Raw genomic sequence first — 27,972 nt, 5'->3', positions numbered from 1 at the left:
GAGTAAGTCTTGAAAGCAACAAGAGTGTAGTATTGCCATAAAGATAGACATATAGATCAGGGGTCAGCAAATGCTTTCTTTAGAGGGTCATATAGTAAATATTTTCAGTTTTGCAAGATATGTGGTATTGGTCACAACTACTTAACTCTGCCAGTGTAGCAGGAAAGTAGCCATAGACAATGCAACAATGGATAAACATGGCTAATCTCATATCTAATCTCAAAGTTGAAATAAAACTTTATTTTCAAAACAAATGGTAGGCAGAATTTACCAGCCCCTGATTAAGATCAAGGGAACAGAACAGAGTCAATTGGTTTTTGATCAAAGTGCCAATGTAATTCAATAGAGAAACGATGGCCTTTTCAACAAATGGTGGTATAACAATGGGATAGCTGTATGGGAAAAAATGAACTTTAATACATCCCTCACACCATGCATAAGACTTGACTCAAAATGGATCATAGGCCTCAAACTATTTTAAACTTCTAGAAAACATATAGGAAAAAAATTCTGTAACATTCAATTAGGCAAAGATCATGACACCAAAATCACAAATTATGAAACACAGATTTGATAAATGGACTTCATAGAAATTAAATTTTTTTTCTCTTCAAAAGACATGGATAAAAAGTAAAAAGATAAGCCATGAACTGTGACAAAATTTTTACAGTATATATATTCAATATGGGCTTAAATATACAATATGTAAATAATTCCTACATCTCAATTATCAGAAAACATACAGTCCAAAATAAAGTGGGCAAGCAATTTGAACAGAAACATCACAAAAGAAGCTATGCAAATGGCCAGTAAGCACATGAAAAGATACTTAACCTCATTAACTATTCTGAAAATGTAAATTAAAACTGCAATAACATATCATGACACATCCACTAGAAATGCTAAAAATAAAATGACAATACCAAGTGTTGGCAGGAATGTGGAACAACTCTCAGGTGTTGCTGGTGGAAATGCAGAAATCATACAGACACTTTGGAAAAGAATTATGTAGTTTCTCTCCCCAAGAGAAAGGGGAAAATGTGTCTTACAGAAACATGTCCATGAAGGTTTGTAGATACTTTAGTTAAAATATAACCAAAAACCAGAAACAACCCAAAAGGTCCATTACTGGTGGATGGAAAAACAATGTGTGGTATGCCCATTCAATGGAATACTACTCAGCACTTCAAAAGATACTACTGATACAAGCACAATATGAATGAATCTTAAAAGCATTATGCCAAGAGAAAGAAGCTAGACACAAAAGACTACAAAATGTATGGTTATATTTATATGAAATTCTGGAAAAGGCAAAACAGCAGTGATAAAAGTAGATAAGTAGTTGCCAGGGGTCAGAAGTTGGAAAAGATTGACTACTAAGGGCTATGAGGGAACTTTCTGGTGTAACAGATATATTCTGTATCATGATTGTTGTGGTGGTTGCATAGCTGTATATATTTACTAAGAATCGTTGAACTGGTAAATTTTATTGTATGTAAATTACACCTCAGTGAAGCTGACCTCAAAAAAATCAATAAATAAAGGCTCATTTTACACATGTAGATTAACTGCTTGCTGCCTCTTTGCCTCCAGCATGAATAAGAGTTTGGAATCCCTGACTAGTATTTTATGTTCTCAAAGCCCTTTTGTATACTTTATTTAATGTGTTATGCTAGCTGAGATTTGGAAACACGAGAGTTTTGCCTTTCAGAACCGGTCTCCTTGGAATCCAAGAGGAAGCAGAAGTTCTACAACTTATTAAGATACAAAAAGAAGGGAGGAAGAATGTAGGGCAAAGCCAGGGCTGCCACTAGCATCTGCAAGTTAGGAGAACTTTCTTGAGTTAAAAACATTTTGTTAGTATATTGTTTGCACAAGCTGTGTAGAATCATGTGCTGGCTCAGCTCCTTGGCTTGGCCCAGGCAGCCTGACAGGGTCCTAGCATGACGCAACCGTGGCTGGGCTCAGGCCTGCTCACACTCTTGTTCTTTCACCCACAGCCTAATGCCACTTCTTCACCCTTGTGAAGTGGTGAGCCCACCACCATTTCACACCTCCCTCAGCTTCCGAGATGAACTATGTCAAGTTTAGAGTTCGGGAATGGGTGAGTGTTAGAACTTGGGCCTCTGAGAACAGCACGTGGTGAGAAAAGAGACCTCAGGTATACCCACAGTGCATTTGAGACAGCCATGGCTGCGCACTGGCTGTGAGTGTGTGCAAGCATTTGCTCTCAAGTCTGTGCATGGCTATGTATGCAAGTGGGGGTTTACAAGATGGGACTGCTCTAGCCAGGAGGCCTAGACTGTCTACGGCTGCCTGCCTGTTTTCATTCAGGTTGGTATATGTCTGTCTGGCCATGAAGCTTGCCTCCTTCAATGTGGTGCCTTTGTGCAGTGCACAATCTCAACACCTCTACCCTGGTTGCCCTGGGTAAAGATCCCTAAAACCTCTCCTCCTTCTTCCTGAGGAGAAACCCCTCCTAGTCATCTGAGAAATAAAAGGTAGAGGTATCGAATCGCTGTTCTTCCCACCATTTCCCAAATGCTAGTTATATCATACACGTCTCAAAGTCTCCATGCCAACTTTCCACACAGTACCAGGAGGAGCTATGGGTGGTAGAGGAGTATCCCCTACTGGCTGCCTCCATCCCTGGGGCCAAGCCACCACATATAGCAGGTGGAGCCTCCTCTGTCCATCATACCTGACCCCCCAAAAGCCTCCTCCTTCCTTCTGACACCTTCTCTCCTAGAATAGCACAGACATCAGTCTTTATAGGTCACACTGGTGCTAACAAATGACAGGAGACCTCAGCCTAGCATGGCCCCTTCCCTAGACCTTCTCTCTTCCATCTTGCAGAGGCTGGGCCTTGAAGAAGGAATTGGATTCTTATACCTTAATATTCAGAGGGTCATCTTTCCATTACTTCTTGTTGGTCTTTTTTTTTTTTTTTAAGCTAACAAATGTATTTTGAGCAACAACTGTCTGCCATGTGCTGGTGAGGTACCAGTAATATTTCAATGAACAAAAGAGATATTATATATATATCTGTATATATACATATACAGTTTGAAATTACCTGTTGATTGGTTTGCTTTTCTGTTACTTGGCACCCCTTCAATAGCGTGTGCACTCCATGAGGACAGGGATCTTCTCTGACTTGCAGCACAAGAGCCAGGATCAATGCCTGCTATGTAGATGGCACTCAGTAATTGTTGAATTAATATTGAATGAATAAACTCACTCTAAACCAAACTCATGAGAAAGAGACTAGATGCAGCATTATTCATTCATCCTGTAAAATATAATTGACAATAGGCTGGAAGCAACCCCAGTCAGCACTTTCTGTACTCGGTGGGAAGATGTACTTCAGAATTCAAAAGGAGATCTGTGGCTTGCTTGGTAAATACAGAACTGGACTAAGGGGACTTGGAAGATCTTAAGAGAGTGTGTCTCTGAGCTGTGGCACCCCAATGAGTCATGCTTTCCCACATGGGGACAGATGTCCCTTGCCAAACAGGATCCTGCCTTGCCCAATGTTGCCATCTCTTTCCTGTCACTGTGGGAGGAACACTGACTGTCTGTCCTCTCCCATTCCCCTTTCTCCATGCTCCTTATCAGCCATCATGCTTCAGTCCTTTAGGCTTGACCTCGTGTTACAGCATACAGGATTACACAGTGTCCCTTATTGGTTACATTTTCCACTGTGGCTTCCCCGTGAGATTTCAGGCACAATTTCACTTATCCTGCTAAAGATAAATAATCCTAGACCCCAGATCAAAACATTCCACTAACTGAATTGCAAAGTCACTGACTGTCACTGGACCTCAGTTTCCCTATCTTTATTCAGAGGAGCAGATAATTCGGTTTCTTCATTGATCTCCGCTTGGAGGAGGTACTGGGAATTGAACCCGGGACCTCTTGCGTGTTGAGCATGCGCTCTACCAGTTGAGCTATACCCTTCCCCCACAACTCCCTATCTTTAAAAGATGAAATGATAGATCTTTTTCATGTATCCCACAGAGCTGTGAAGCAAAAGAAATGGAAGACTCTGAATAGCAGTGCCTCAGAAGTTGTGTTCTGAACCTTACAATGAAAGTTCTATGCCAGATTTGCCATTAATAAGCTCTATATGACATGAAGTAAGTCATTTTGTGAGATACTTACCCAGTGTCTTGTTCGTCGTACGCCTTCAGGAACTGTTTATGATAGGATAAAGCATATGATATGGCTCTATGACCATGGGATGAACTAAGACACCTCCCACTTTCCCAAGGAGCATGCTTGAGGAAAAATAGTTTGTTGCTTTTCAGGTAGCTATTGTACTTTTACTTTGCTGAGTGTGTATAAACTTGAGACCATAGCTGAATGGCCTGGGAAAAAAAGAAGGAATTTCAGAAGCTGTATAGTAGGAGAGATGAAGAGAAGAGACCTGACCATAAGGTAATAAGGGAGAAGGCTCCTGGAGGAGGAACAGGTCTAGCTAGTCAAATGGAGGGATCTAATTAAGTTGTGCATTGTGGTGAGTGGTGTAATCCTCCTCTTCATCTTCCCATGAAGTCTTTAGTAAAATCTCATTAGTCATAATTACTGTTGAATTTGAATGTATTGGGGGGATGTGAAGTGTTCAGTTTGGCCTTGTTGTGTAAAGGGAATAAGAGCAGAGTCAATCATCTTCTGGTTGTATTATGAATTTGAAAATGACAAGGTTAATCTGTGACCATGTGGACAATTCCAGCCCTAATGTTCTATGATTCTATGTATGTAAGAGACAGAATGTTGCCAGGAAATTCTGATGCAGTAGGTTGGGGTGGGGCTTGGGAATTCCCTTTAAAAATATTTTTTCCCCAGGTGACTATTATGCACACTAACATTTGGGCATCATTGTACACATACTCATCATATTCTATAGTTAAATGTTTAATCACCCACAGAAAAATCACGCTCCTCCCCAATCTCCAGCATGCCACATTGTTGACAGAAGCGAATGGGGTGTGATCAGAGAATATAAACTCATATTAATATTGTTCTAAGTAAAACATGTTTACAAAAACAACGTTGTATCAGTGGGGGAAGAATACAACCAGTAGTGCTGGGACAGCTGGATAGCCACACACAAAAGAATAAAGTTGGATCCCTACCTCACACTATATTAAAAATTAACTTAAAATAGATCATAGACCTAAATGTAGGAGCTAAAGACTATAAAATGCTTCAAAGACAAAATAGAAGTAAATCTTCTTGACCTTGTATTAGACAGGTTTTTCAGACATGATGTCAAAAGCACAAGTGAGAGGAAAAAATGATAAATTAGACACTATCAAGATGTAAAATATTTGTGTTTCAGTGGACGCCATTAAGAAAATGAAAAGAAAACACACAGAATAGGATAAAATACTTGCAAATCATGTATCTAATAAGAGATTTGTACCCAGAATATATACATAACTCTTACAAATTAAAAAGACAACATGATTCAAAACTGGGCAAAGAATTTGAATATACATGTCTCCAAAGAAGATATACAAATGGCAATAAGCACATAAAAGGATGCTCGACATCATTAATCACTAGGGAAATGCTACCCCAAATCACAATAAGATACCAGTTACCAGTTCACCCGCTAGGATAGCTAAAATAAAAAAGACAGACAATAACATGTATTTCTGAGGATGTGGAGATACTAGAACCCTTATATGCTGCCAGTAGGAATTTAAATAGTGCAGCTACTTTGGAAAATAGTTTGACACTTCCTTGAAAAGTTAAGCAGGAAATTAGCACATAGCTCAGCAATTCCACTCCCAGGTACGTACCCAAGATAATTGAAACATATATCTGCATAAAAACTTGAACATAAATGTTCATAGCAGCCTAATTCATAATAATCAAAAAGCAGAAACAATAGAAATGTACATCAGTGATGAATGTTTAAGCAAAATGTGGTATGTTCACAGAATAAAATTGTCATCCATAAAAGGAATGAAGTACTGATTTATGCTACAACATGCAAGAATCTTGAAAACATGATATTAAGTGAAAGAAGCCAGTCACAAAAGGACACATGTTGTATGATTCTATTTATATGAAATGTCCAGAATAGGCAAATTCATAGAGAAAGAAAGCAGATTAGTGGTTGCTAGGGGTTAAGGGAAGGTTGTAGGGGGAGCAGGGTTGGAAAGTGAAGGCTAACAGATATAGTTTCTTTTGTGAGGGGTGAGGAAAATGTTCAAAATAAGAAGGTGGTAATAGTTGCACAACTCTGTGACTATACTAAAGACCACTGAATTGTATACTTTAAAGGGTGAATTTTATGGTATATGAATGATATCTCAACAAGGTCATTTTTAAAAATGTTGCATGTACAATATGATCATACAAAAATTCTTACACAAAATGAAACATTTTATATTATGCATTCCATTGCTCAACCAACCATACACACAATGTATTAGCCAGGACGTCTTTTGCAAGTGACAGAAATCCAGCTTAAACTGGTTTAAAAAAAGAATAGAAAGTATTGGCTCACATAGCTGAAAATTACAGGGGTTGTTGACTTTAGGCATAACTAAGTCTAGAGGCTCAAATGATGTAATCCCAGAACCCCATTCTTCCCAGCCCTCAGCTCTGCTTCACTCTGTGTTGGCTTAATTCTCAGGCAGACTCTCCTCAAGTGGTGGAAAAACGGTCACCAGTGTCTATGAGATTACAACCTAATTTAGCAGGGAAAGAAAATGCTTTTCCCAACAAAAATCCAGGACAAGACTTTGTTGTGGCCTGGGTCATGTGTATGGCCAGGGGTGTGTATTGACCCCAGCATTATGGTAGGGGACAAAATACAATGAGGTATTGTTTATGCTATTAATTTCAAAATTGGATTATTTAGAACAAGTCACCTTTGGGTGCTTTGGAAAAGAGGGATGGATACCTGGAACTAACATTAATTCACTTAGAACAAATGGGTCAAAACTCTTAACTAAAAAAAATAGATTGTAAAAATGGCAGGTAAGGCTTATGCTTGGCATTTTGCGTTTTGATTTTTGCAAGGCACTAGACAAGTCTTTCATGATATCTTTGTTAACAAAGGCTGGATAACTGGAGTCATGGTTCATTAATCAGCCATTTCCAAGGATGACTGACGAATGGGTCAACTTAGTGAATCTAGGTGGGTCACAGAGATGTGCTCTTAGTCCTGACCTGGTCGACCTGTTTATTAACTACTTAGATACAGATACAGAAATAAGGCTTATTGTGTAGAGGGAGGTTACAGGACTAAGAGCAGTTAATTTCCTGGATGACAGAGGCAAGATTCAAAATAATTTTCTTTTAATTTTTCTTTTGGATAATTTCAAACATTCACAAATGTAGAAATTACAGTATAACACACTCCATCTACCAGTCATCCAGCTTCAACAATTTTCAACTCATGGCCAGTCTTGTTTCTCCTATTTCCCCCTCCCAACTTTCCTTCCCTCATTTTATTTTGAAGTAAATCCCAGACATCCTATGTGTTAAGAACAAAACTCTAACACTATTATCACACCTAAAAAGAAAACTCAATAATTCCTTAACATCATAAAGTATCCATTAAAAAATTTCCAATTGTCTCATAAATATTAAAAAAAATTTTTTTTTGTAGTTCATTTGTTTAAATCAGGGTCCAAACAAAGCCCATACATTGTGACTTGTCGATATGTTGTTAAGTCTCTTTTATTCTACGAGTTGCCCCATTTGCCACTTTTTTCCTTGCAATTTATTTGTTAATGATCCAAAATAATCTTGATAACAAAATGATAGCACAGATAAATAGATGCAAAACTAAATTTGGATGTTATAAAATCAGCTTTAACAGTAGAAAACGCGGGGAACATCTGCAGTTCATGAATAAAGCTCTAGGAGTTTTAGTTGGCCAAAAACCTAAAATAGTCAACACTATGAGAAAGAAAAATGCCAGATGACATCATTTATATGAGGAATCTAAAAACTAAAAACAATAAGGACACAAATGAGCTACTTATTATTTATAACTAAGATGATTGATTTCTTGAATATGTGTAACCACATTTGACTGTCCTTTATGATTGGATTACCGCATCCTGTTGATTCTTATTTTGTGGTTGGCTTTATTCCTTTGATAACTATGTAAGATTAAAAAGCTAAAGCTCTAATCTGTTCTTAGAAACAATAATCAGTACATATACGTAAACTACAAAAAATGTGCAGTATACTGTATATATGTATTTACATTCAATATAATGTGTATGTGCAGTCAAACTGTAATAATTCTACACAATAAAACTGAAAAAGGAGAAAAAATTTCAAATAAAATAAAATACAGGTACATGTGAAAAAAAAACTATGTTACAGTTGCCAAAGTCCTAACATATATTAGGTTACATTCACCTCAGTACATATGCACACCATGAGATGTGGTGGACCTTTCTACCAGCTCAAACCACGCCGAGAATATTGTCCCAATTGTGGCTTCTAATCCAGTTTTTCAGAGGGACTGAAAACTGCTGTGCTTAGACAAAGCCCTGATCCTGGTAAGAGAGCTGAAACACCCTTCCCTTGGCCAGAGAGGGGCGAGGGGAGGAGGGAATGATGGAGCCAGCTAATTATTTGGGTGTGGGAGACACAAGGCAGTGGGTCCTTAGAAACTGGGTATGTGCAACAAGATGCTGGGAGAAGGGGCCCTGGTACATTCTCATTCAGGAGTTTTGAAGCTAAAGAAAGGGAAGAAGCAGCTCATGGGTTAGTGAGAGATACACAGAAATAATCAGGTGCAAATGTGTGGTGGTAGCCAAGGGGACAAATTAAGAGTGTGTAGAATCAGGGAGTCAGGACAGTGGTGTCGTGTGGGCTGGGCTGGCAGATGATCAGAAAATGACTGGCCCTGTGGGAATCATGGGAAAGTAGGTCTGAATGCCTGGAATCAAGACATAAGAGCTGGGCCAGCACTTGGTCTCAGGCCTGAAAGCTTTGATGTCGGTCCAGTTTGAGCAGGAGCCAGTCCCCAGGCAGAGCAAAGGAAACTGATGAGTGTTGTGTGCCTACTAAGTGCTATATGAACTCAACTTTGTCTGAGCCTCACAATAAACCTGCAAGGTGGGTATTTTATTCTTACTGTACAGATATAAAAACTGAGTCTCATAGAGGTCAGTTATTAGACCAAGGTCACACATGCCTAAGTGGCAGCAGCGCCAAGATTCAGAGCAGGCTGGCCTGAGGGATGCAGCTGGCATAAGGGAGAAGGCTAACCTTAGTGACTTAGCAGTGGGGTCAATGTCTGTATCCTCCAGTCACAGTGCCTGGGCACCATCACCTGGGAAATGTATTGTGTCAGCATTTACCATAGCTTCACATCCAGACCAAGAAAAGGGTATGATACGAGGACAATGAGCATTCTCTGCAAAAACACAGACCAAGAATTTGGTCTTCAGATTGCCTCAACCCTGGTCTCTTCTGGGCTTGAGCGTGGAATCCTCCTCTCTAGGAGAGGGGAGGTGTCTCTATTTTCTTCTGCTTTTCTCCTAAAGCAAATCGCAGAGTCACCAAAAGAAGGAAGACTACCTTTGGTAGATGGCAGGAGATGCTGGGGCCCAGCTCATCCTCTCCACCCAGCGACAGGCTCCTGAGCCCTGTCCGTATTGCCAACAGCTCAGGGGCGGTCTTTCAGCTCCCTTCAGAGCTAAAATTTCAAGCAGGAGGGTGCCGCTCTGTGGGACAAGGGCTGTTCGAGGGTGGGAACCCCAGGTGAGAGTAAGGGAGCAAGCAGCCACCCACTGAGGAGGATGCTAGGACAGGGCAGGGCCGGGCTAGGCCAACTGGTTCAGCCCAGCCGGGAAAGGGCAAGTCAGATCTGGCTCAGCAGTGGGGGTTGGGTGGAGGAGTGGTGCTGACTCAGGGCCTGGCAAGTCAGGTGACAGCCAAGGACAGCTGTTGCCTGGGTGTTTTTAGAAAACTTTGGCTGCCAAAGGCTCTCTTATGGGCTGCTTCTGCACCTACTCAGAAGCAGGCAGAGAAAATGAGGGCATCTTCTTTGTAACAAGCTGCAGGCATGGGGAATTAATAATCTGCCCATAGCCTGTTGATTCTTGCCTTAATATACCTAGAAAACAGGAGCAGAAATTAGTCAGGAGTCTTTTGAATTCCCTTTGACTCCTCTGAAAATCACTAATCTTTCCCTCTTAGATCTTTTTAGGTAGCTTGCCAGGAATCCAGCCTAGAAGAGAGCAGCTGCTGAAATCAGGAGGGCCTGGGACCCAAACCTAACTTTATCACTTACTATTTGTATGGGTTTGATCAAGTTTTAAAGAAAACAAAACATACTTCTAATTATGGAAAAATTCAAATACATACAAATTAGACTTAATAGTATCATGAATTTCTGTATACCTGTTATCCACCTTGAACAATTTTCAACCCATGGGCAAGCTTATCTCATCCTCATCCTCATCCTCATCCTGCTCATCTCCCATCCGTCCAGTTATTTTAAAGGTGATCCCAGGCATCATTTCATTCCATCCCTCTTTTCATCTGTTTTCCTCATCTGAAAATGGGGATTATAGTAGTCCCTAGCTCAAAGAATGAATGTGAGGTCATGCATATGAAGGGCCAGCACAATGCAGAAACTCCATAAATGACAAATTGTATTATTAGATAAAATATAAAAGTAGTAAGTGTCTCTGCTGCCCTCCCATCTCTCTTCTTATACCCCTTTTTCCTCCTGGTGACCCTTCCTTCCACCATCTGAGTAATCCTGCCCTGTCAGCACTAAGTCCACTGCTGACATCACAACAGGGTTAGGATGACTGTCTAGTTGTCCAGGCCTCGGGGCAGGCTGGGAACACAAGGTGCCTGGGCCCTAGGGAGGGGGCTGGAGGGAGGCAGTGGAGACATGGGAAAGAGGGATCAAAAGTACAGCATCCTTGGGAGACAGACTGGCAGACAGGGGCCAAGTCTGAGCAGAGGCACGGCAGGTCCAAGTGGCAAGGGCAGCAGAAGATGGGAAACAGAAAGTGGACATGGGGGGAGTGTCAGGCAAAGTTTGAGTCACCATAGGAGTCAGTAAACTTGGTTGCAACTCAGACTGACTTTTCAAATAGAAGCAGAAAATAAATTTATTGAAAGACTATTGGGAAGCTCTCAGAATTACTGGGAAGCCTGGAGAACGAGGCTAAGGAATTGGGGTGCAGATACGGCCACACATACAGTGTGTTGAGGCCAGACGATGAGGTCATCACTGTCCCCTCTGGACACCAAGGAGATTCTGCACAGCCTGCAGCATGACTGTGGCCAGCATGGGATGGAGGTACCACCTGGCTCTGGGGCCCAGAGGTGCCCAGGAACCAAGTGCTGCTGCGGTACCCCACTGTCTTCTCAGTGCACACCCCACCGTGCCTGCTTCCTTGTGTCCTTTGCCCCTGTGTCAAGGTTTTGGGTTGGTGCTTCGGACAGGCAGAGCCCAGCTCATATCTCCAGAGCCTAGATTTGTGTTTGGGAGTGTGATGGGGGTGGGTGCTGAGGAAGGGAATACAGTGGGTGGAGGGCTCTGTGTACTGAAACTCATGGTGGAGAGTTTCCCAGTCAAAGGAAAGAAGTTCAATGCTGGACAGCCAAAGACCTGACAAATGTCTGTCGCATGAGGAAGTGAGTGTGAATATAGGTGAAGGGTGGGGAACTAGCACTGGTAGGAACAAGGCAAAGAAGCAGGATCTCCATTTGGTTGTCAGAACACCAGAGCCTGGAGGTGGGGCCAAAGGTAATGGAACGCTGGATGCACAAGCTACATGGGTGAGAGGGTGGATTCTTCCTGGGGGTATTTTGGACAAAAGAGATGGCTGAGTTCAGATATTATCTTGACAGTGTCTAACTCGGTATGTAGCATGAGAGCTTTTGATACCCCGTGCTTCCAACCCTCTTTCTGGATCAGGAAAGAGGTGGGGCAGCCTGCAAATAACTGAGTGCTTAGTCTGAAAAGCTGGAACCAGACAGGACTGGTCAAGGGCTGACAGGTGACAGCTGAGAGCAGAGCACAAGCTTTGTGAACAGACAAGTCCATGAAGTCTGATCATCTGCGATCAATCAACGTGATTAAATAAATCTGTCACAAATTTTAAAATTTGCGTAACTACCATTATGCTATGGGGCAATCAGGCGTAAAAGCAAACAGCCAGAATCTGTATTCTTATTATCAAACCAAACCAAATATTTAGGGTTCTCTTTCTCACTTTGCCATTCTTCTGGTATCTGTAGGAGTATCGATACCAATTTTGTCTCTCTCTGTGTACAACTTTAGTCCCTTCCTCACTATTGTTTAAAAATCTAGATCTAGGAGGCAGAGCACTGACTTAACCCTCAGCACACTGACCACTGACATCTTTAGTCTGTGCAATGTCCCTCTCGTTTTATTTCACTTTATATTTTTCCCTTCTTCCCCTCTCATTGTCTTCCCCCTCCACAGGTTCCCTCTCTAGTGTGTTTGATGCATGTTATTAAATATGTATGAAACGTCATAAAATATAGGTTTGTATGCTTTTAATTTACATGGAAGGCATTGTACTATACATCAATTTGTTTCCTTTGTTTCAGGTCTTTATGTTGCTGAATGCGCAGCTAGTTAGTAGTTTAATATTATTATACAGTGTTCCACAGCATGTGGGGTAGGCCATGGGCAGGCCTGCTGTAGGTCCAATAGTACAACAGGAATTTTATTACATAGTAGATGGTAGACCCTTGAATGCTGCCTGAACCCCTCCCCAAACCTAATCTTATAAAAACTTAGTCCTTAATTTGAACTCATTAGAGGCCAGTTTTCTTCCCCTGAATGGCTTGCACTAATCATCAGAATTTGGGCATGTTTCTGTGAGAACTAGGAAGGCCTTGTTCTTTGTGTATTTGCTTATTAATAAACTGTAGTGGTAACAATCTTGATTTGGGTCTGAGTTGTCATATTAGCCAATTTTCAAACCCAAGCCAACGCTTTAGGATCTGGACTAACTCAGTTTGCATTCATTACATTTTATTTACTCATTCTCCTAGTAACAGACACTTAGATTGATACCGACATCTAGCTGGTACAAAGTAAAGCCGTGATGAATCTATATGAGAACTTCTCTTGGCCACGCCTAAGAGCGGTATTGTTGAGTCACAGGCATGCACATCATTGATTAAATGTTGTCTGATTGCTTTCCAGGATGACTGGACCAAACTATACTCCCATCAGCTATGTATGGAAGTTCTTGCCTCTCCATATCCTCACCAACACTTGGTGTTATCCATGGATTAATAGAATGCATTTCATGTCTCCAAATCATGTGATTTTTTAAAACTTACGTCCCTCTAGATTTGCTTTTTTCAACAAATCAGTGATCTGCAAATGGAAAAAGTTTTCTCGGTTCTTGTGGTGGTAATAACATTTCTGAACAGTAACTAAAGGCCAAACACTGTGTCTTATTTAATACCCACTCAACCATATGGTAGTTTTTATCTTATCCCCACTTTACGGAGGAGGAAACAGGTTTAGAGAGATTAGGTAATTTACCCAAGGTCTCCAGCAAAGTGACAGGTATAGAATCTTAGGTCCAGCCAACTCAAGGCCCATGTTTATAACTACTGTGCTGGACCAATTGCTCCAACAGAGGTGATTAGAGATTCATCTACTGGAGTTGATGGTGTAAAGTTTTTTTTACTAAGGGCAGGTGTCAGCTACCTTCAGCCACTGAATTTCTTTCTTTTGGTCTCCTTTCGATGATTCCATCCATTAAACCTTCACAACTCAAGTCAGTTCCAATTCTTGCTTCTCCCAATTTTAATGTTTCATTTCTCCCTCTGACCTATTCCCGTTCTAGTCCAGCTTCCTTTGGTACCATTTTTCTTCCAGGATAAGTATTCTAACTTATAATTTTCTGCTTTCTTTTTCCTTATGGTGCAATTCATCACTCTTAACCTCTTAGAAATAATAGTAATCATTTATATTTGTGTAGTGTTTTACACTGTATAAGGTATATTTACTTTCATTATCTTATTTAATTTTTAAAACAATCTCATGAAGTGCTCTATGTTCTTGACATAAGAGGAAAACAAGCATCGTGAGGTTAAATGAGTCACAGAGCCAGTCAGCAGCAGAGCTGCTTCTTGAGTCTATAGTATCTGGCTCCAAGTTCAGCATTCGTTCCACTGCATCACAGTTGCTCCATTAGTCCTAACAGTATTTCTTGTTCACAGAAATAAACTCTATTATGGAGTTAGGAGAGCTCTTCATGTGCTTTCTAAATTAACAAAATATTGCTCCAAAGGTATTATCTTCCCATTCATGTCTTTTGAATTTTAACTTTTTCCCCAGCATTTTGAAAATGTCTCCAAATTAGTATTGTCTTCCAAGAAAAAAAAAAAAAAAAGCAAACCTGTCTCTGAGTTTCATTTTCTTTTTCCTTCAATAAACATTTTGACTTTCTGGTATGTTCAAGGCACTAAGCAAACTGATGTATACAATAGCCACAGCCCCTAGGGATGTTCTAGTTTGAGAAAATAAGATATGGATGTAAATATCTTTCAGGAAATGTGTCATAAGAAATGTCTAAATAAAGAGCTATGGGAAGAAGAATAGCCACATGGTTATTCACCAAGATGCCAATAGTGGTTATCTGTGGGAGTAGAATTTTCAATAATTAAATTAAAAAAAATTTTTTTGGGAGGGAGGTAATTCTTGTGGGACACAGCAGGGTGTCTGGTCAGTGACATGGTGACACGTGGGTTGGTAAAAGAATTTACTAGAGATAAAGTATGAGAATGGAAAAGGAGTTTATTAGGGTACGCTACTATAGGCAACAGCCGGCCACACTGGTGAGGGATGCCTGCGTGAGCAGTGAGAACCGAGGGCGAGGGCCGGTTGTTGGCATCTTTTATAAGGTCAACTCACAAGGTGCCTGATCGGCTTGTGCGCAAATCTCTGATTGGTCGCAGCTGAGGTAGGAGGTTTAGGGTCCATGAAGGGCTGTGGGGTTTGACTCAGATAACGTGGGCTGAAACAGGCCAGCTTCGGCTATTGTGAGATTAGGCACATAGGGCTGTTATAATTTATTAGAGGAAACATGCCCAGTAAAGAAAGTACTTTATCTATTGAGGGATCACAGGCAGACATCTGAGAGCCCAGAAATGGGGGTCCTTGGACTTGGAAGGACGTCAGTGGGCCCAACAGTAATTAGGTTTATTTATGTGTTTATTTATTTAATGGAGGTACTGGGGATTGAACCCATGACCTCATACATGCTAAACACACGCTCTACTGCTAAGCTATATCCTCCCCTCAATAATTAAAATTTTTGTTTTGCCTATCTGTAGGTTCTAAGTTTCTAAAAATAAATATGTATTATTTGTGGAAATGAAAATGGGGAAACATACTTGATTTTTAAAAGTGCTATGGGAGTTTAAAGAAGAAATTCCTTCTTTTGAGAGTGCTGGGAAGACAGGCTAGGGTGAGGACGTAGACACTGAAGGAATGTAGTTGGGGTGAGCAGAGGGTGCATTTTACATTCAACTAAGCATGAAATCAAGACGCTATATAGTCACTGTGAGAAGACAACTAATTCAGCCTGTCTAGAGACTAGTGTGTGAGAGAGTAGAAAAGATAAAGTTAACTGGCCAGGGCCTGGAGCCCTTTTAGTGTCAGCTGAGGGGGCCAACACTTCAGAACGGAGTTATCACTGGAGGAGACTAGAACAAACACAACCTATGTGCTGGGGAAGGCTCAGGAGGCAATACTCTAACAGGAGGTAAGACTAAATCAAGATATTCAGGCAGAGTATGCAGGCTAGGGTGATAAGAACAGTGGCAGCCTCTGGGCAATCAGTCCTCAGCATCAGGAAGGTCAAAGACCTCAAGGGAGGCCCTGAGGGAAGCATGGGAGTGTGAACCATGCAGTTGTGAATAGGCAAAGTTCCAGAGACCAGAGGGGTATGTTCTACAGCAAGGTGATGATGTAGCAGTAGCAGTGGGGCTGTCATTCAAGGGAAGAATCCATTCTTTTTTTTTTTTTTTTTTTAGGGGATAGTGTGAACGGAGTTCCCCCCCCCCCCCACAAATTATGCAGTTGAGTTTCCCACATTTGGGGAAATCGCAGGGGTCAGCACATCTGGAGTGCAATGCATAAGCCTCTCCCTGGGAAAACCACCTTCGTGACCATGGTATCTCCCCTGCCAGATAAGTATAAGAATCCATTCTTAAGAAGAGAGAGAGCAAGGTGCAGAGTAATTAAAGAGGAAGAAATAAGGTAGAGAGGCTGGAAAATATATGTGGGAAGAGTGATAAAGATGATCCTGAATCAGTATCTTTTGAGGCATGTCCTGAGAGTTGAAACTGAAGACTTGGAACCATAAGCTGGCCAGCCGTGTGTTTTCCAGAAAAAATATAGAAATAATTACTTCTAGCATGGACATGTAAATATAACTATTTTCTGTCTTGGCTTTGCAAACATTTGGATTAGATTCTGCATGGAGTAATTTTTTTAAAAAAGGTATAAACCCTAAGCTGGTATTACATTGGTATTTTCTTTCACTAAGTTTCAAGTCATCACATATTACTTCACAACTCTAGGTTTACCTTTTAGGCCTACAAAGACCCCCCCTTTATTCTTTTTCCTAGACTCAGAGATCACGCCTTGATCACTCTAGAGGCTTCAGTGGTAGAGGTGGCTTAAGGCTTAGGCTTCACTCCAGCAAAACCTTTAATGAACTTTAGGGAAGCCAAAAACTAAGTCCTAGATGAGCCTTCCAATTCTCACCTTCACATAATATGATGTCCCATGGAGGTTTTCTTCCCTTTTTCCTTGGGCATATAGTGCTGGCTCTGCCACTACCAGGGTGACCTCTAGCAAGTCCCTAACCTCTCTGAGCCTTAGACATCTATAAATTAAGTGCAAGAGTTGAACTGTGATTTAAAAGATATGACTACTCTAATGGGGGGTGGGTACAGCTCAGTGGTAGTGTGTGTGCTTAGCATGCATGAGGTCCTAGGTTCAATCCCCAGTACCTCCATTAAAATAAATAAGTAAATAAACCTAATTACCGCCCCCAAAACCAAAACCAAAACCAAAATGTGCAACAACAATGACAACAACAAAAAAATTAAAGGAGTTTTAAAGCCCTGACTCCTACGGGCTGGGCAGGGGTGGGGCGAAAAAAGAAGAAAAAGTTATAAAAGATATGATAGCTCTATACAAAAAAGCTAGTGAATATAACAAAAAAGAAACATTCACAAGAATATGAAGAACAAACTAGTGGTTGCCAGTGGGGACAGGAAAGGGAGGAGGGGCAATATAGAGGTAGCAGATTAAGAGGTACAAACTATTAGGTATAAAATAAAGTACCAGGATACATTGTACAACACAAGGGATATAGCCAATATTTTATAATAACTATAAATGGAGTACTACCTTTAAAAATTACAAATCACTATATTGTACACCTGTAACTTACTTAATATTGTACATCAACTATACATCAATTTAAAAAATCTAAAAAAAAGGACCCAAATAAATGTATCTACAAAACAGAAACAGACTCACAGACATAGAGAACAACTTATGATTACCAGGGGTTAAGGAGGGTGGGAAGGGATAAATCGGGAGTTTGAAATTTGCACCTCTTGGGGAATGATGGAAATGTTAGCTATCTTGATTGTGGTGGTTGTTTCATGGATTTATGCGTCTCTCAAGATTCATCAAATTGTACATCTGCAATATGTGTAGTTTACTGTACAGGAACCATACTGCAATAATGGTATTTAAAAAAAAGATATGACAGCTCTAAACTTCTAGGATCCTGACCCAATAAATAAAATTTGTAAGTATAATTAATTCCTAAAACCCCAGATTATTGAGTCCGTGGAGAAAAGGCTCTAATTGATAAAACTGTTGGAAATGACTGTGATAAAAATGATTTTTTAAAATTATTTTTCATTTTTAGCTGCCCACTATCCCCAACATTTATGTAGTGGAATTAATGAGGCATTCTACATTTAAAAATCATAACATTTCTAAAATGCTTCACAACATTGGGGCTTGAGTCAATCAAACTATCTCGAAAGGAAGAATCAAGCTAACACTGAAGATTTTCCTGAGGTGCTAAATGTTATTACTGAATTCATGAAAACAAAACTGTGAAGCACTAAACATAGCTCATTTTGTGATTTGCATGTCTAGGCTCCCTTAGAATTGTTGGTATTACCCTAACAAGACATTCCCAACTGGAGAAAGAATGATTCACAGAGGATAAGTTTAAGTTGCAAGAGCAATCACAGAAACAAACTGAAAAGCAAGATATATCAGAGAAGACGAGCATCTTCAGTAACAAAGCTTTAGAGGTGGGTGGGAAGGAGGACCCTAAGACAAGTCTTCAAAGACTGGGAGACTGAAACATGATTATCCTAACTGCCTGAAAGACTAATTTTAATTACGTATTAAAAACACAAACATTTTGGTGGTGGTGGTAGGGTGTAAAAGTGCTGTTTTTACTTCTTTCTCCATTCTGTTTCTTGCCTTCCAGATGTCTCAGGATATTCTCCCGGCTCAGGGTATTCTCCCGTTTCAGGTTGAACCAGCCCACCAGGTTCAACTACTCTACCATCACACCCTAGGTGTGCTTTGGAGCAGTGAAGCATACCGAGAAAGGTAGGGCAGGAGTACGAATATTTAAACCACAGAAAGGAAGAGGAAAGGGGAGGTATACAAAAGACTGATAGTGAGAGAGGGAAGGAAGGATGGTACGCGTATGAAAAGAAAGTGCAAGATACAGGCAGCTTGGGGTTGGGGTTGGGACACTGGTGGTTCGACTTTGGCGGCAGGGAAGGGCCCCGCTTCCTCTGTACAGTGCTCTCGGGCTCTCCCCATTCCGAACGGACGGCCAAGTTCTATACCGGGTTCTCTAAGCAGAGCACAGTACCTACGCTTCCACTTGGCGGGGAGGTTCTCCCTGCGCCCAGGTATTCTCGGCCCTCTTCTCGCCCTCCAAGACAGATTACATCATCCCAACCCGAGCAGCGTGGCCAATTTTTCCCATTTCAAACTCCTCTCTCTTGAACGCCAACTCTTGCTCCTTAAGTAAACCAGGATAAACCTGTAATGTTTCCCCTGTCACGACAGCCTCGAGGAGGGCACTCCAGGGTTCGCCTCCTTTTAGCCAAGAGGCTGTTAAATGACCCAGGGCGCTACTTTTTCTCGCGTTTACGAGCTACAGCTACACAGGGACATACGGCCACCCAAGCCCGTGGCTGCGCCGAAACCCTCAGCTAGACACACACGTCAAACGCGGCTCGAAGCATCCTTAGCACAGCCCCGAAAGCGACCACAGGAAGGAAAACGAGGGGTGTCAAGGGGCTACTCCTGCATGCCGCGCCTGCGCAGTCACTAGGCAGCGCCTCCCCGCAGGGCGGGCTCGTAACACCGCGCGTCCTATCAGGCGGCCACAGGGAGCGCGCCCGAGGCCTCGCCCTCTCTCGCCCCTCCCCTCTCTCGTCTCCGCGGGGCCTTGGACAGAGGCTCGGAGACCTAGAGCGCCACTCTCCGCCCCCGCGGGCCCCAGCACCCTCTGGCGCGCGTGCGCAGAGGCGGACCGCAGGGCGAGGGCGCGAGGGGAGGGCGGGCGTACGTCCTTGCGTGCGTCTCAGGCAGCGCGCACGCCGGCGTGAGAGGGCACGGGGAAAAGGTGGCTCTGGCCGGGGTGGCTTGGCTTCCTGTGGCTATGTAGCTGAGCTCGTCGGCTCGGTGTCCGCCTTCGCTGCCGTCGCCGCGTCCTAGCGTGGACTGCTGCTCGGGAGACAAACTGTCCTCACGCCTGCTGCGCTCCCTCGACGGTTGAGCTTGCTCGCTTGCCCGTGGGAGCGTCCCGGCCGAGCAGCCCTGAGGGGGGAGGGGAGGCCATTTTGTCCCGACCGACTCCCCGGAACCGGGCGGAGCGGCTGGGAGAGGCTGCGGAGCTGCGGTCGCCGCCCTCAGAGGCACCGGACGCCGCCACCGTCGGGGCTTCCTCGAGGAGGTCGTTCCTAGGTCGCCCGCGCCCTTTCGAGCCCTCCTTTTTCCCACGGTTCCCCGGTCCTCCGGCCTGAGAACGCCCGGGCGAGGAGTTGGCCATAGTGAGAGGGACCGATCCCTTGGGGCCGCCGGCGGCGAGAGCCTGAGCCGCTCCTCCCAATGGCGAAGAAGACGTACGACCTGCTTTTTAAGCTGCTCCTGATCGGGGACTCGGGAGTGGGGAAGACCTGCGTCCTTTTTCGTTTTTCGGATGATGCCTTCAATACCACCTTTATTTCCACCATAGGTAAGACCTGTGGGAGGATGGTATACGGTCTCTGCAGCTGCAAAGGGTTTCTTTTCCTCCAGACATCTTGTTTCCCGTAATATACGCCTTTGTTTCAGTGATTCCGATTCCAAGCTACAGACCCAAGTAACTGTTTGAATCGAGCTTTCTGGGGTGGGGTCTTCCCATGCTTTCCATCCGGTCTTTTGCTTTCACGTCTCCCACTCTGCTCAGTGTTGCTGTTACAAAATATGCAGCATTAGCAGCGTTCCAGAACCCTATTTCTTTAAGCAGTGGAATTGGCTTTTTCCATGTTTGTGTGGCGTTACTAGATGTACGATATTTGTAAGGGATTTATTTTGGTGACTGGGATTGAAACAGTAGGAATCATTTGGTAAAGGCCTGAATTTATACTTGAGAGCAAAGAGAAGATTCCATATGGTCGTAACTTAGAGGAAACCTGAGGATTTGTGTTAGGAGTCATTAAAACAAATTAGAAGGGAGTTCTAGAAGTGAGTTGCCCCACGTTGACTAATCCATTGATGTGTCAAACAATCGGAGGCTCTTCGTGCTTGGGGTGGGACTTTATGGCTTGTTTGCTCAGTGCTCTTCGAGACATCAACAGAATCAGGAATCTGATGGAGATGATCAGTTTCTGTCCTCGAACCCTAAAGAATGAAGTTCTCCCTTCTATTTTACGCTAGAATTTACAGGGAAGTGTTTTGCCAGTCATAGCCTTAGGACTTTGAATATACTTTCACCTCATGTTTCAGAATTATTTAGTGTGAAAGTAAGAGCTAAAGACTGACCTTTTAAATAGGTTTCCCCTTTAGGAAAAGAAAAGGGAAGGCTCTAGGAAAGTCCCTTGTGACTCTGCTGAGAAAATTTAGTGGCATTAACACAAATTGTGTTAAATGAGTTGTCTGTGAAACATTTTTTTCTCCCACGCATAATAAATATCTTAAAGGACACATACATGGTTATCCCTGTCACTTGGGGCCCAGCACGCAACGTAGGGGAGGGCAATGAAACTCATCTTTAAGTATAACTACTTTTATATTGAGGTGTTTTTAAAAAAGCAATTGCAGGCTTTGAACTCTGGGAATTGTCAAAAGTAAACTGATTTCAAACAATTTACTGCATTACTAGAATCGTTGATTTGGATGTCATGATAAATATTTGTCAGCTGCTTAATTCATTCTCATAAAATGAACTATGCTGAAATTAAATCGGGCAAGTGATCGTTTTAAGTAGATTTTGATTTTACTCCCTTATCTGGGGGGAGGGGCCTTTGTAATCATTATTTCCTGAGTGTCATGCTGTTCTCAGACCTGTCATAAATTTCATGAAACTTAGAACTTGTGCTCTGCCTGTGGGTTAGCACTTCCTACCACTAAGTTTACTTTTAATATTCCACTTTTAGCTATAGCTGGGTGGGTCAGGTGGTTAGATAGTTCAGCAAATATTTACTGAACACCTAATGCTAGGCACGGTTTTAGGCACTGGGGATAGATAAGTGGTGAACCCAATAGACCTCTTGAGCAGTCTAGTGAGGACAATCACAGTAGAGTGTGGAAAGTGCTACAGCATGGGTAAGCATAGGGAGCAGGGGTGATTAGCCTATGTAGGGGTGGGGAGTCTGAGTAGGCTTCCTTGGAGCTGGTGTCTAAAATGAAGTGAAGGACAGATAGGATTTGGACCAGAGGAGTGGGATAGGGCCTTTCTGGAAAAGGGAGTGTAGAATAAACCTGTAGTAAGATCAGGGATTTAATTCATGTGGTCAACTTTAACCTGCCATTGAGAAGGGTAGGGGTGGAGAGTAGGAAGCAAAACATGAACTCCATCTACTCCAGTCTTTTTGTAATCGGTGTATACCCACAACTAAAACCCAGTCTTGTAAGATAATGACAATCTTTTTGTGTAGTCTTTTCACTAGGGAAAACGTGGTGATTTTGGATCAAGCCTTCTGGGTTGGTATCCTAGTTACACAGATTGTTAGTTGTAGGCCTATGGTAAGTTACTTAACCTCTGTCTTTTTGAGTTTCTTCTTTAAATAGTGTTAACAATAGTACCTACTGCATAGGGTACTTGTGAGGATTTTATGGGTAAATGAAAGCAAAGCGCCTAGAATGGTGCCAGACATACTGTGGAAAGACAGTGCATGCATATTAGCTATATACTGAAATGTGACCCTTATGCTGCCTAAGTGTGGCAGAACAAGTTACTTTATGGATTGAATGCCCTGCACAAGGTGGTCACTCAAATATTTGTTAGTGCTCTGCTTTTTCACTTTAGACTCTGAAATTTTCATATTTTGATGTAAAAATGTTTGATATTTTGATACGTAAGATATGTTGAACAGTGTAAGCTGAGAAGTGAATAAATACATGAGTATAAAATTCTGAGTACAGCTCCAGCACGTTGTATGTATTGGCTCTATGCGCAGGTTTCGAAGTCTGCTGTTATCTTGCACCAGTGCTATCCAAAAGAAATACGAGTCATGTAGATAATATTTTTTAGTAGCCACATTAAAAAAGTAAAAGAAGTATTTAATATATTTTAACTCATCCAAAGTCTTACATTTTGTTGTGTAATCAAGATTAAAAAATAGTTGAACTATTTTACTTTTTTCTCTGTTGTGTATATTTACAGCTCATTTCAGTTTAGACTGGGCACATTTCAGGTGCTCATTAGTCACATGTGGCTAGTGGCTACCATATTAGACAATGCATGTCTAAACAGTATATACTAGCCAGTTGGTTAATCTGCAGATGATTAGAGATACTGGGAATGTATACTACTTTTAGGACGTTTTAAATTTCATTAGTTGACTATGAGTTTTTTTGGTTTTGCTTTGCTTTTTTTTTTTTAATCTAGGCATTCTCTAATTATGAATGATACTGAAATTTGAGTTGTGACTTGACTGCCAAAACTTCTTTTTTGAGAAGTTTAAATAGAAGTAGTTACCTTGCAGGGGTTTAGAAGGGCCAAGTTGCTGATACAAGGCCACAGCCCTCATTTTAGGCACAGTTATTTTACTTGTTGGTTATTGATTCTTGGAAGGAAGAATTTTTATAGGTTTATGGTGCTTATTTACAGTACTCACAAAGACTATTGTGTTTCACTTTTTCTGTATACTTTCAATTACCATACATCTATGTCAGAAATTATATTTATGGTCAGATTTATTGCAGACAGTTGCAAAAATGAATTACTTGTATGTTCCACACTCACCAATCTCAAAGTGAATACAAGGGCACTGGAGTATAAGCTGCACAGGGTCAGAGAGCTTTGTCTCCCTTCCACCCCACCCCACCCCACCCCCGCCCCAATAGATGCTAAGTACCTAGAAGAGTCCCTGCATTTAGTCAGTGCATGATAAATACGGAATGAAGGCAGGCAGACAGGTAGTAATTATAAGTAGTAATTATAATCAGGATCCTCTAATGTAGAATTGGCTAGTTTTATTTTAGTAAATTCCCTTCTGTTTATTTTCTGAGCATTAAATATGTGTAGTAGATTGGGATCAGATTTTACTTAAGAATATTAGCTGTTTGGCTAATAGAATAATTTTAAGGTAAAACTGGTCTTGGAAATCCAAAGATTGCTTGAAAAGTATTTGATAAAGAGAGTTAACTGGTTTTGGATGAGCAGATTACACTGGTAGTTTTGGATATAACCCTCTTGGCAGTATGAGCTCAGGAAAGCATTACCCTTTAGTGACATGGTACTTATATGGACTTGTTCCAAAGCAGAAATTTTTAGTGGGCTGGTTTACTGAAAATGTTACCTTTTGGTGGTGTTAATCCTTCCCCTACCCCTAGACTTCATACCTTTTCTGTAGGGAACATCTTTCATTGGGAAGTGGAATTCCCATCTCTTTGGGTTCTTTGCAAAAAATTGGTAAACGCTCTTGCTTCTGGGAGAGTTACAATGTTTGTGCATCCTTTTTGTTGTCTTTCTGAGTGTTTTTGCTCCACTAACCTCCATTTGAGAATTGGTTGATTAAATTGAACAGCCCATTATGGAGAAGCTGCTTTTGAGAGAAGTGAACAAAACCTTTTCCGCATTAAATATATGTGGACTTTGTTGTGATACTCAGGCAGTAGCTCATGCTGCAGGAATACCAGAATGTCTAAGGACTTTCTTTCATTTGAACACATTCTTAGTATTGGTTAAAAACTAAATATTTTCCCAAAGGAGATACACAAATGGCAAATAAGCACATGGAAATATGTTCAACATCACTAGTCATTGGGGAAATAAAAATCAAAAGCACTGTGAGATGTTACTTCACACTCATTAGGATGACTGACATAAAAAATGAACTTCCTCATACAATTAGGGGTACATACCTAGAAGTGGAATTCCTGGATCATGTGATAATTCTATTTTTAATTTTTTGAGAAACCATCATATTGTTTTCTACAATGGCTGCACTGTTTTACATTCTCACTAGTACTGCAGCAAGGTTCCATTTTTCCATATCCTCACCCATACTTGTTATTGTCTGTTTAGCAGCATTATTCACAATAGCCAAAAAGTGGAAAAAACCCCAATGTCCATAGACGAATGGATACACCAAATGTAGGATATACATAGAATGGAATATTATTATTCAGCCTTAAAATGAAATAAAATTCTGATAGATTTTACAACATGGGTAAACTTTGAAAACACCACCGAGTGAAAGAAGTCGGGCACAAAAGGACAAATACTGTATAAAATCACTTACATGAGGCGCCTAGAATAGGTCAGTTCATAGAGAAAGTAGAATAGTAGTTCCAGGGCTTGGGGACTGAGTAATGGGAAGTTGTTGCTTAATGGGTACCGAATTTCAGTTAATGGGGAATTATTGCTTAAAGTCTACAGAGTTTCAGTTTGGGAAGATGGAAAGTTGTGGAGGTGGATAGTGGTGATAGTTGCACAACCATGTGAATATATTTAATGCCACTGAATGGTACACTGAAAAATGTTAAAATGCATAAAAAGACAAGTATTGCAAGATTCCACTTACTTGAGATATTTAAAGTTATAAAATTCATAGAAACAAAGTAGAATGAGAGAAAGAGTGATAGTCTCCCAGGGACTGGGGGGAGGGGGAAATAGGGAGTTATTTAATGGATATAGTTTTAATTTTGTAAGATGAGAAAGTTTTGGAGGTCTGTTTGCACAATGTGAATATACGTAAGACTGTTGCACTGTACACTTAAAACTGGTAATGTTGGTAAATTTTGTGCGTGTGTGTGTGTTTTACCTCAATTTTTAAAAATGATTTAAGTGGTCAGTTTTATGTATATTTTACTACCAAAAAAAAAAAAAAAAACCCAAAAGACAAAAACTCTGACACTTGATGCAGCTCTCTAAAAGAGTACTTAGTCACAGATAGCTCCTCACTTTCTCATGCTTTAGTATCACTGGTCTGTACTTTTGCATACTGAAAGCAGGTTTGTCTTTTTGCTGTGTGTATCTACGTAGAACTTGGAATATTAGCATCATGGAATATTAACAGGAAAGAACCCTGCAATGAATTTTAAGAGTCAGGAAATGGAGACTGGTGAAGTGAAGTAACTTCCAAAAGATTATATGGCTAATTAGTGAAAGAGTTTTGACTAAAATCTAGATCCAGTCGTGTTCATGGCCCTGTTTCACATCCTGAGAATGTCATTGTTTTATTTGAAAACAAAATTAATGATAGCATGATTCTCCTACTCATCAATTTCAGTTTGAAAAGTGGAGTTGCAGTGGTTTGTTGTTGCTATTTTGTCTTTGTTTTGACAGAAGTGGAGAAGTAACAAGTCTCAGCACCGAATATCTAGGTGTTTGTTCAGGTTACTTGTCCTTTGCAAACTTAGAGCATAATGTAGCAGAGCTGAGCTGATAATGTTAGAAATAATTATTTTCAAGAATTATGGTGTATAATGGTGTACTAGATGTGGCAAAGGAAATTCTGATATTCCTATTTGGTTTGTAAAAGGGAAAGAATGATAGGAGAAATACTGACAGTCTGCTTCAACTTTTAACAGTACAGAGATGCCCAGTCAGTGCTGTGGTAGCAGCTGTGATTAAGAGAGAAATAGAGGCTTGTCGAGTGTTGATTTACAAATAGGAGACTGTTATTTAGCACAAAATAGAAATTGAATGATTAGCTAAAGAGATCTGCATGGGAAAACTGCTTATGGAGATGGTTCAGTCATAAAGGAAGAATGTAAAGGAGCTGTAGAGTGTTGAGAACATTGTCTGAAATAAGACTGATAACAGTAAAGGTCATGGATTTGCTTCCTTCAAAAAAGTGAATATGGGGGGTTAATGAAATAAAGTTATTTAAATTTGGATTATAAGAATTGGAATTTGAAAAGATGATTAGAGTAAAATTTTGGTGAAGAAAACTCATCTGAAGGGAAATCTGAAATGAGAGAAATATTTTCTTTGAAGATAGTGCCATGTATTTTGGGTTACAGGCAAAAGCGATTGCTTGATGTTTATCCTTTTCAGAGATGAAAACCCATGTTTTTTAGGAAAACTGCAACTGGTGATGGAACACTGAGTTTCCAATATGACCCAGAAACAGAGCATCCAAGGTTGTAAAACATTAGAAAATGGAAAGACCATTATTCTAGAGACCCAGAATGTACAACGTATCAAAATCAGAACAGAGGACAGTGTTGACTTGTTTCTTTCATATCAATAGCAATGCTTATACAGACTTTTTTTTTTATTCACATTTTTATTAGGGCAATTGTGGATTCACATGCAGTTGTAAAAAATAATACAGAGAGATCCCTTGTACACTTTGCCCAGTTTCTCCCAGTGGTAACATTTTGTGAAACTGTAGTACAATATCGCAACCAGAATATTGTCATCTGGCATGGCACACCAGTCTTACTCAGATTTCTCTTGTTTTACTTGTACTCATTCGTGTGTGAGTATTTATTAAATTCTCTGCAATTTTGTCACTTGTGAGGATTTCACGTAGCCACCACCACAGTCAAGATACTGAACAGTTCCAAGGGACAGGGCTTCCTTTTGTTCTTTTTAAACTATATCCTTCTCTTCCCTCTGCCCCTACTTCTCTCCAAAAATTTGTCCTCCACTTACAAAATTTTGTTATTCACAAATGTAATATAAATGGAATCATAAAGATTGTAACCTTTGAGATGTGCTTTCATTCAGTCAGCACAATTCCTTGGAGATTCATCCAAGTTGTGTGCATCAGTAGTTATTTTTTTATTGTTGAATAGTATTCCATGATATTTATTTCCTACAGTTTTTTGTGTGTGTATGTGTATGTGACATCACTTATATGTGGAATCTAAAAAAATGATACAAATGCACTTATTTGCAAAACAGACTCAGACATAGAAAACAAACTTATGGTTACCAAAGGGGGAAGCGGTGGATAAATTAGGAGTTTGGGATTAGCAGATACAAGCTACTATATATAAAATAGATAAACAACAAGGTCCTACTGTATAGCACAGGGAACTATATTCAATATCTTGTAAAACTACAGTTTGTTTAGCCATTCACCCATGGAGGAACATCTGGGCTGATTCCAGTTTTGGTCTGTTATAAATAAAGTTGCTGTGAATTTTTGTTTGTAAGTTTCTGTATGATCATAAATTTTCATTTCTCTGGGATAAATGCCTATTAGGTGCAATTACTGGGTCATGTGGTAATTGCA

General features: G+C 40.8%; 1 protein-coding gene and 1 non-coding gene across 2 annotated transcripts in view; one reads left to right on the top strand and one right to left on the bottom strand.

Moving 5' to 3' along the window:
* Nucleotides 1-16,038: 16,038 nt before the first annotated feature.
* Nucleotides 16,039-16,205, bottom strand: LOC116157552 (U1 spliceosomal RNA). The gene has a single exon (XR_004141684.2). It is a non-coding gene; the product is annotated as a U1 spliceosomal RNA (small nuclear RNA).
* Nucleotides 16,206-19,661: 3,456 nt separating this feature from the next.
* The window catches only part of RAB10 (RAB10, member RAS oncogene family), a 63,054-nt gene continuing 54,743 nt past the window's right edge, over nucleotides 19,662-27,972 (top strand). The window contains exon 1 of the mRNA XM_010991201.3: nucleotides 19,662-20,309. Coding sequence (XP_010989503.1) covers nucleotides 20,183-20,309 — 127 coding nt within the window. The 5' untranslated portion in view covers nucleotides 19,662-20,182. The remainder of the gene's footprint in view (nucleotides 20,310-27,972) is intronic.

Source organism: Camelus dromedarius, chromosome 15 (genome assembly GCF_036321535.1).
Source record: "Camelus dromedarius isolate mCamDro1 chromosome 15, mCamDro1.pat, whole genome shotgun sequence".
Classification (NCBI taxonomy): domain Eukaryota; kingdom Metazoa; phylum Chordata; class Mammalia; order Artiodactyla; family Camelidae; genus Camelus; species Camelus dromedarius.
The sequence above is the reverse complement of the archived record's forward strand: the minus strand, read 5'-3'. Positions and strand labels throughout refer to the sequence as shown.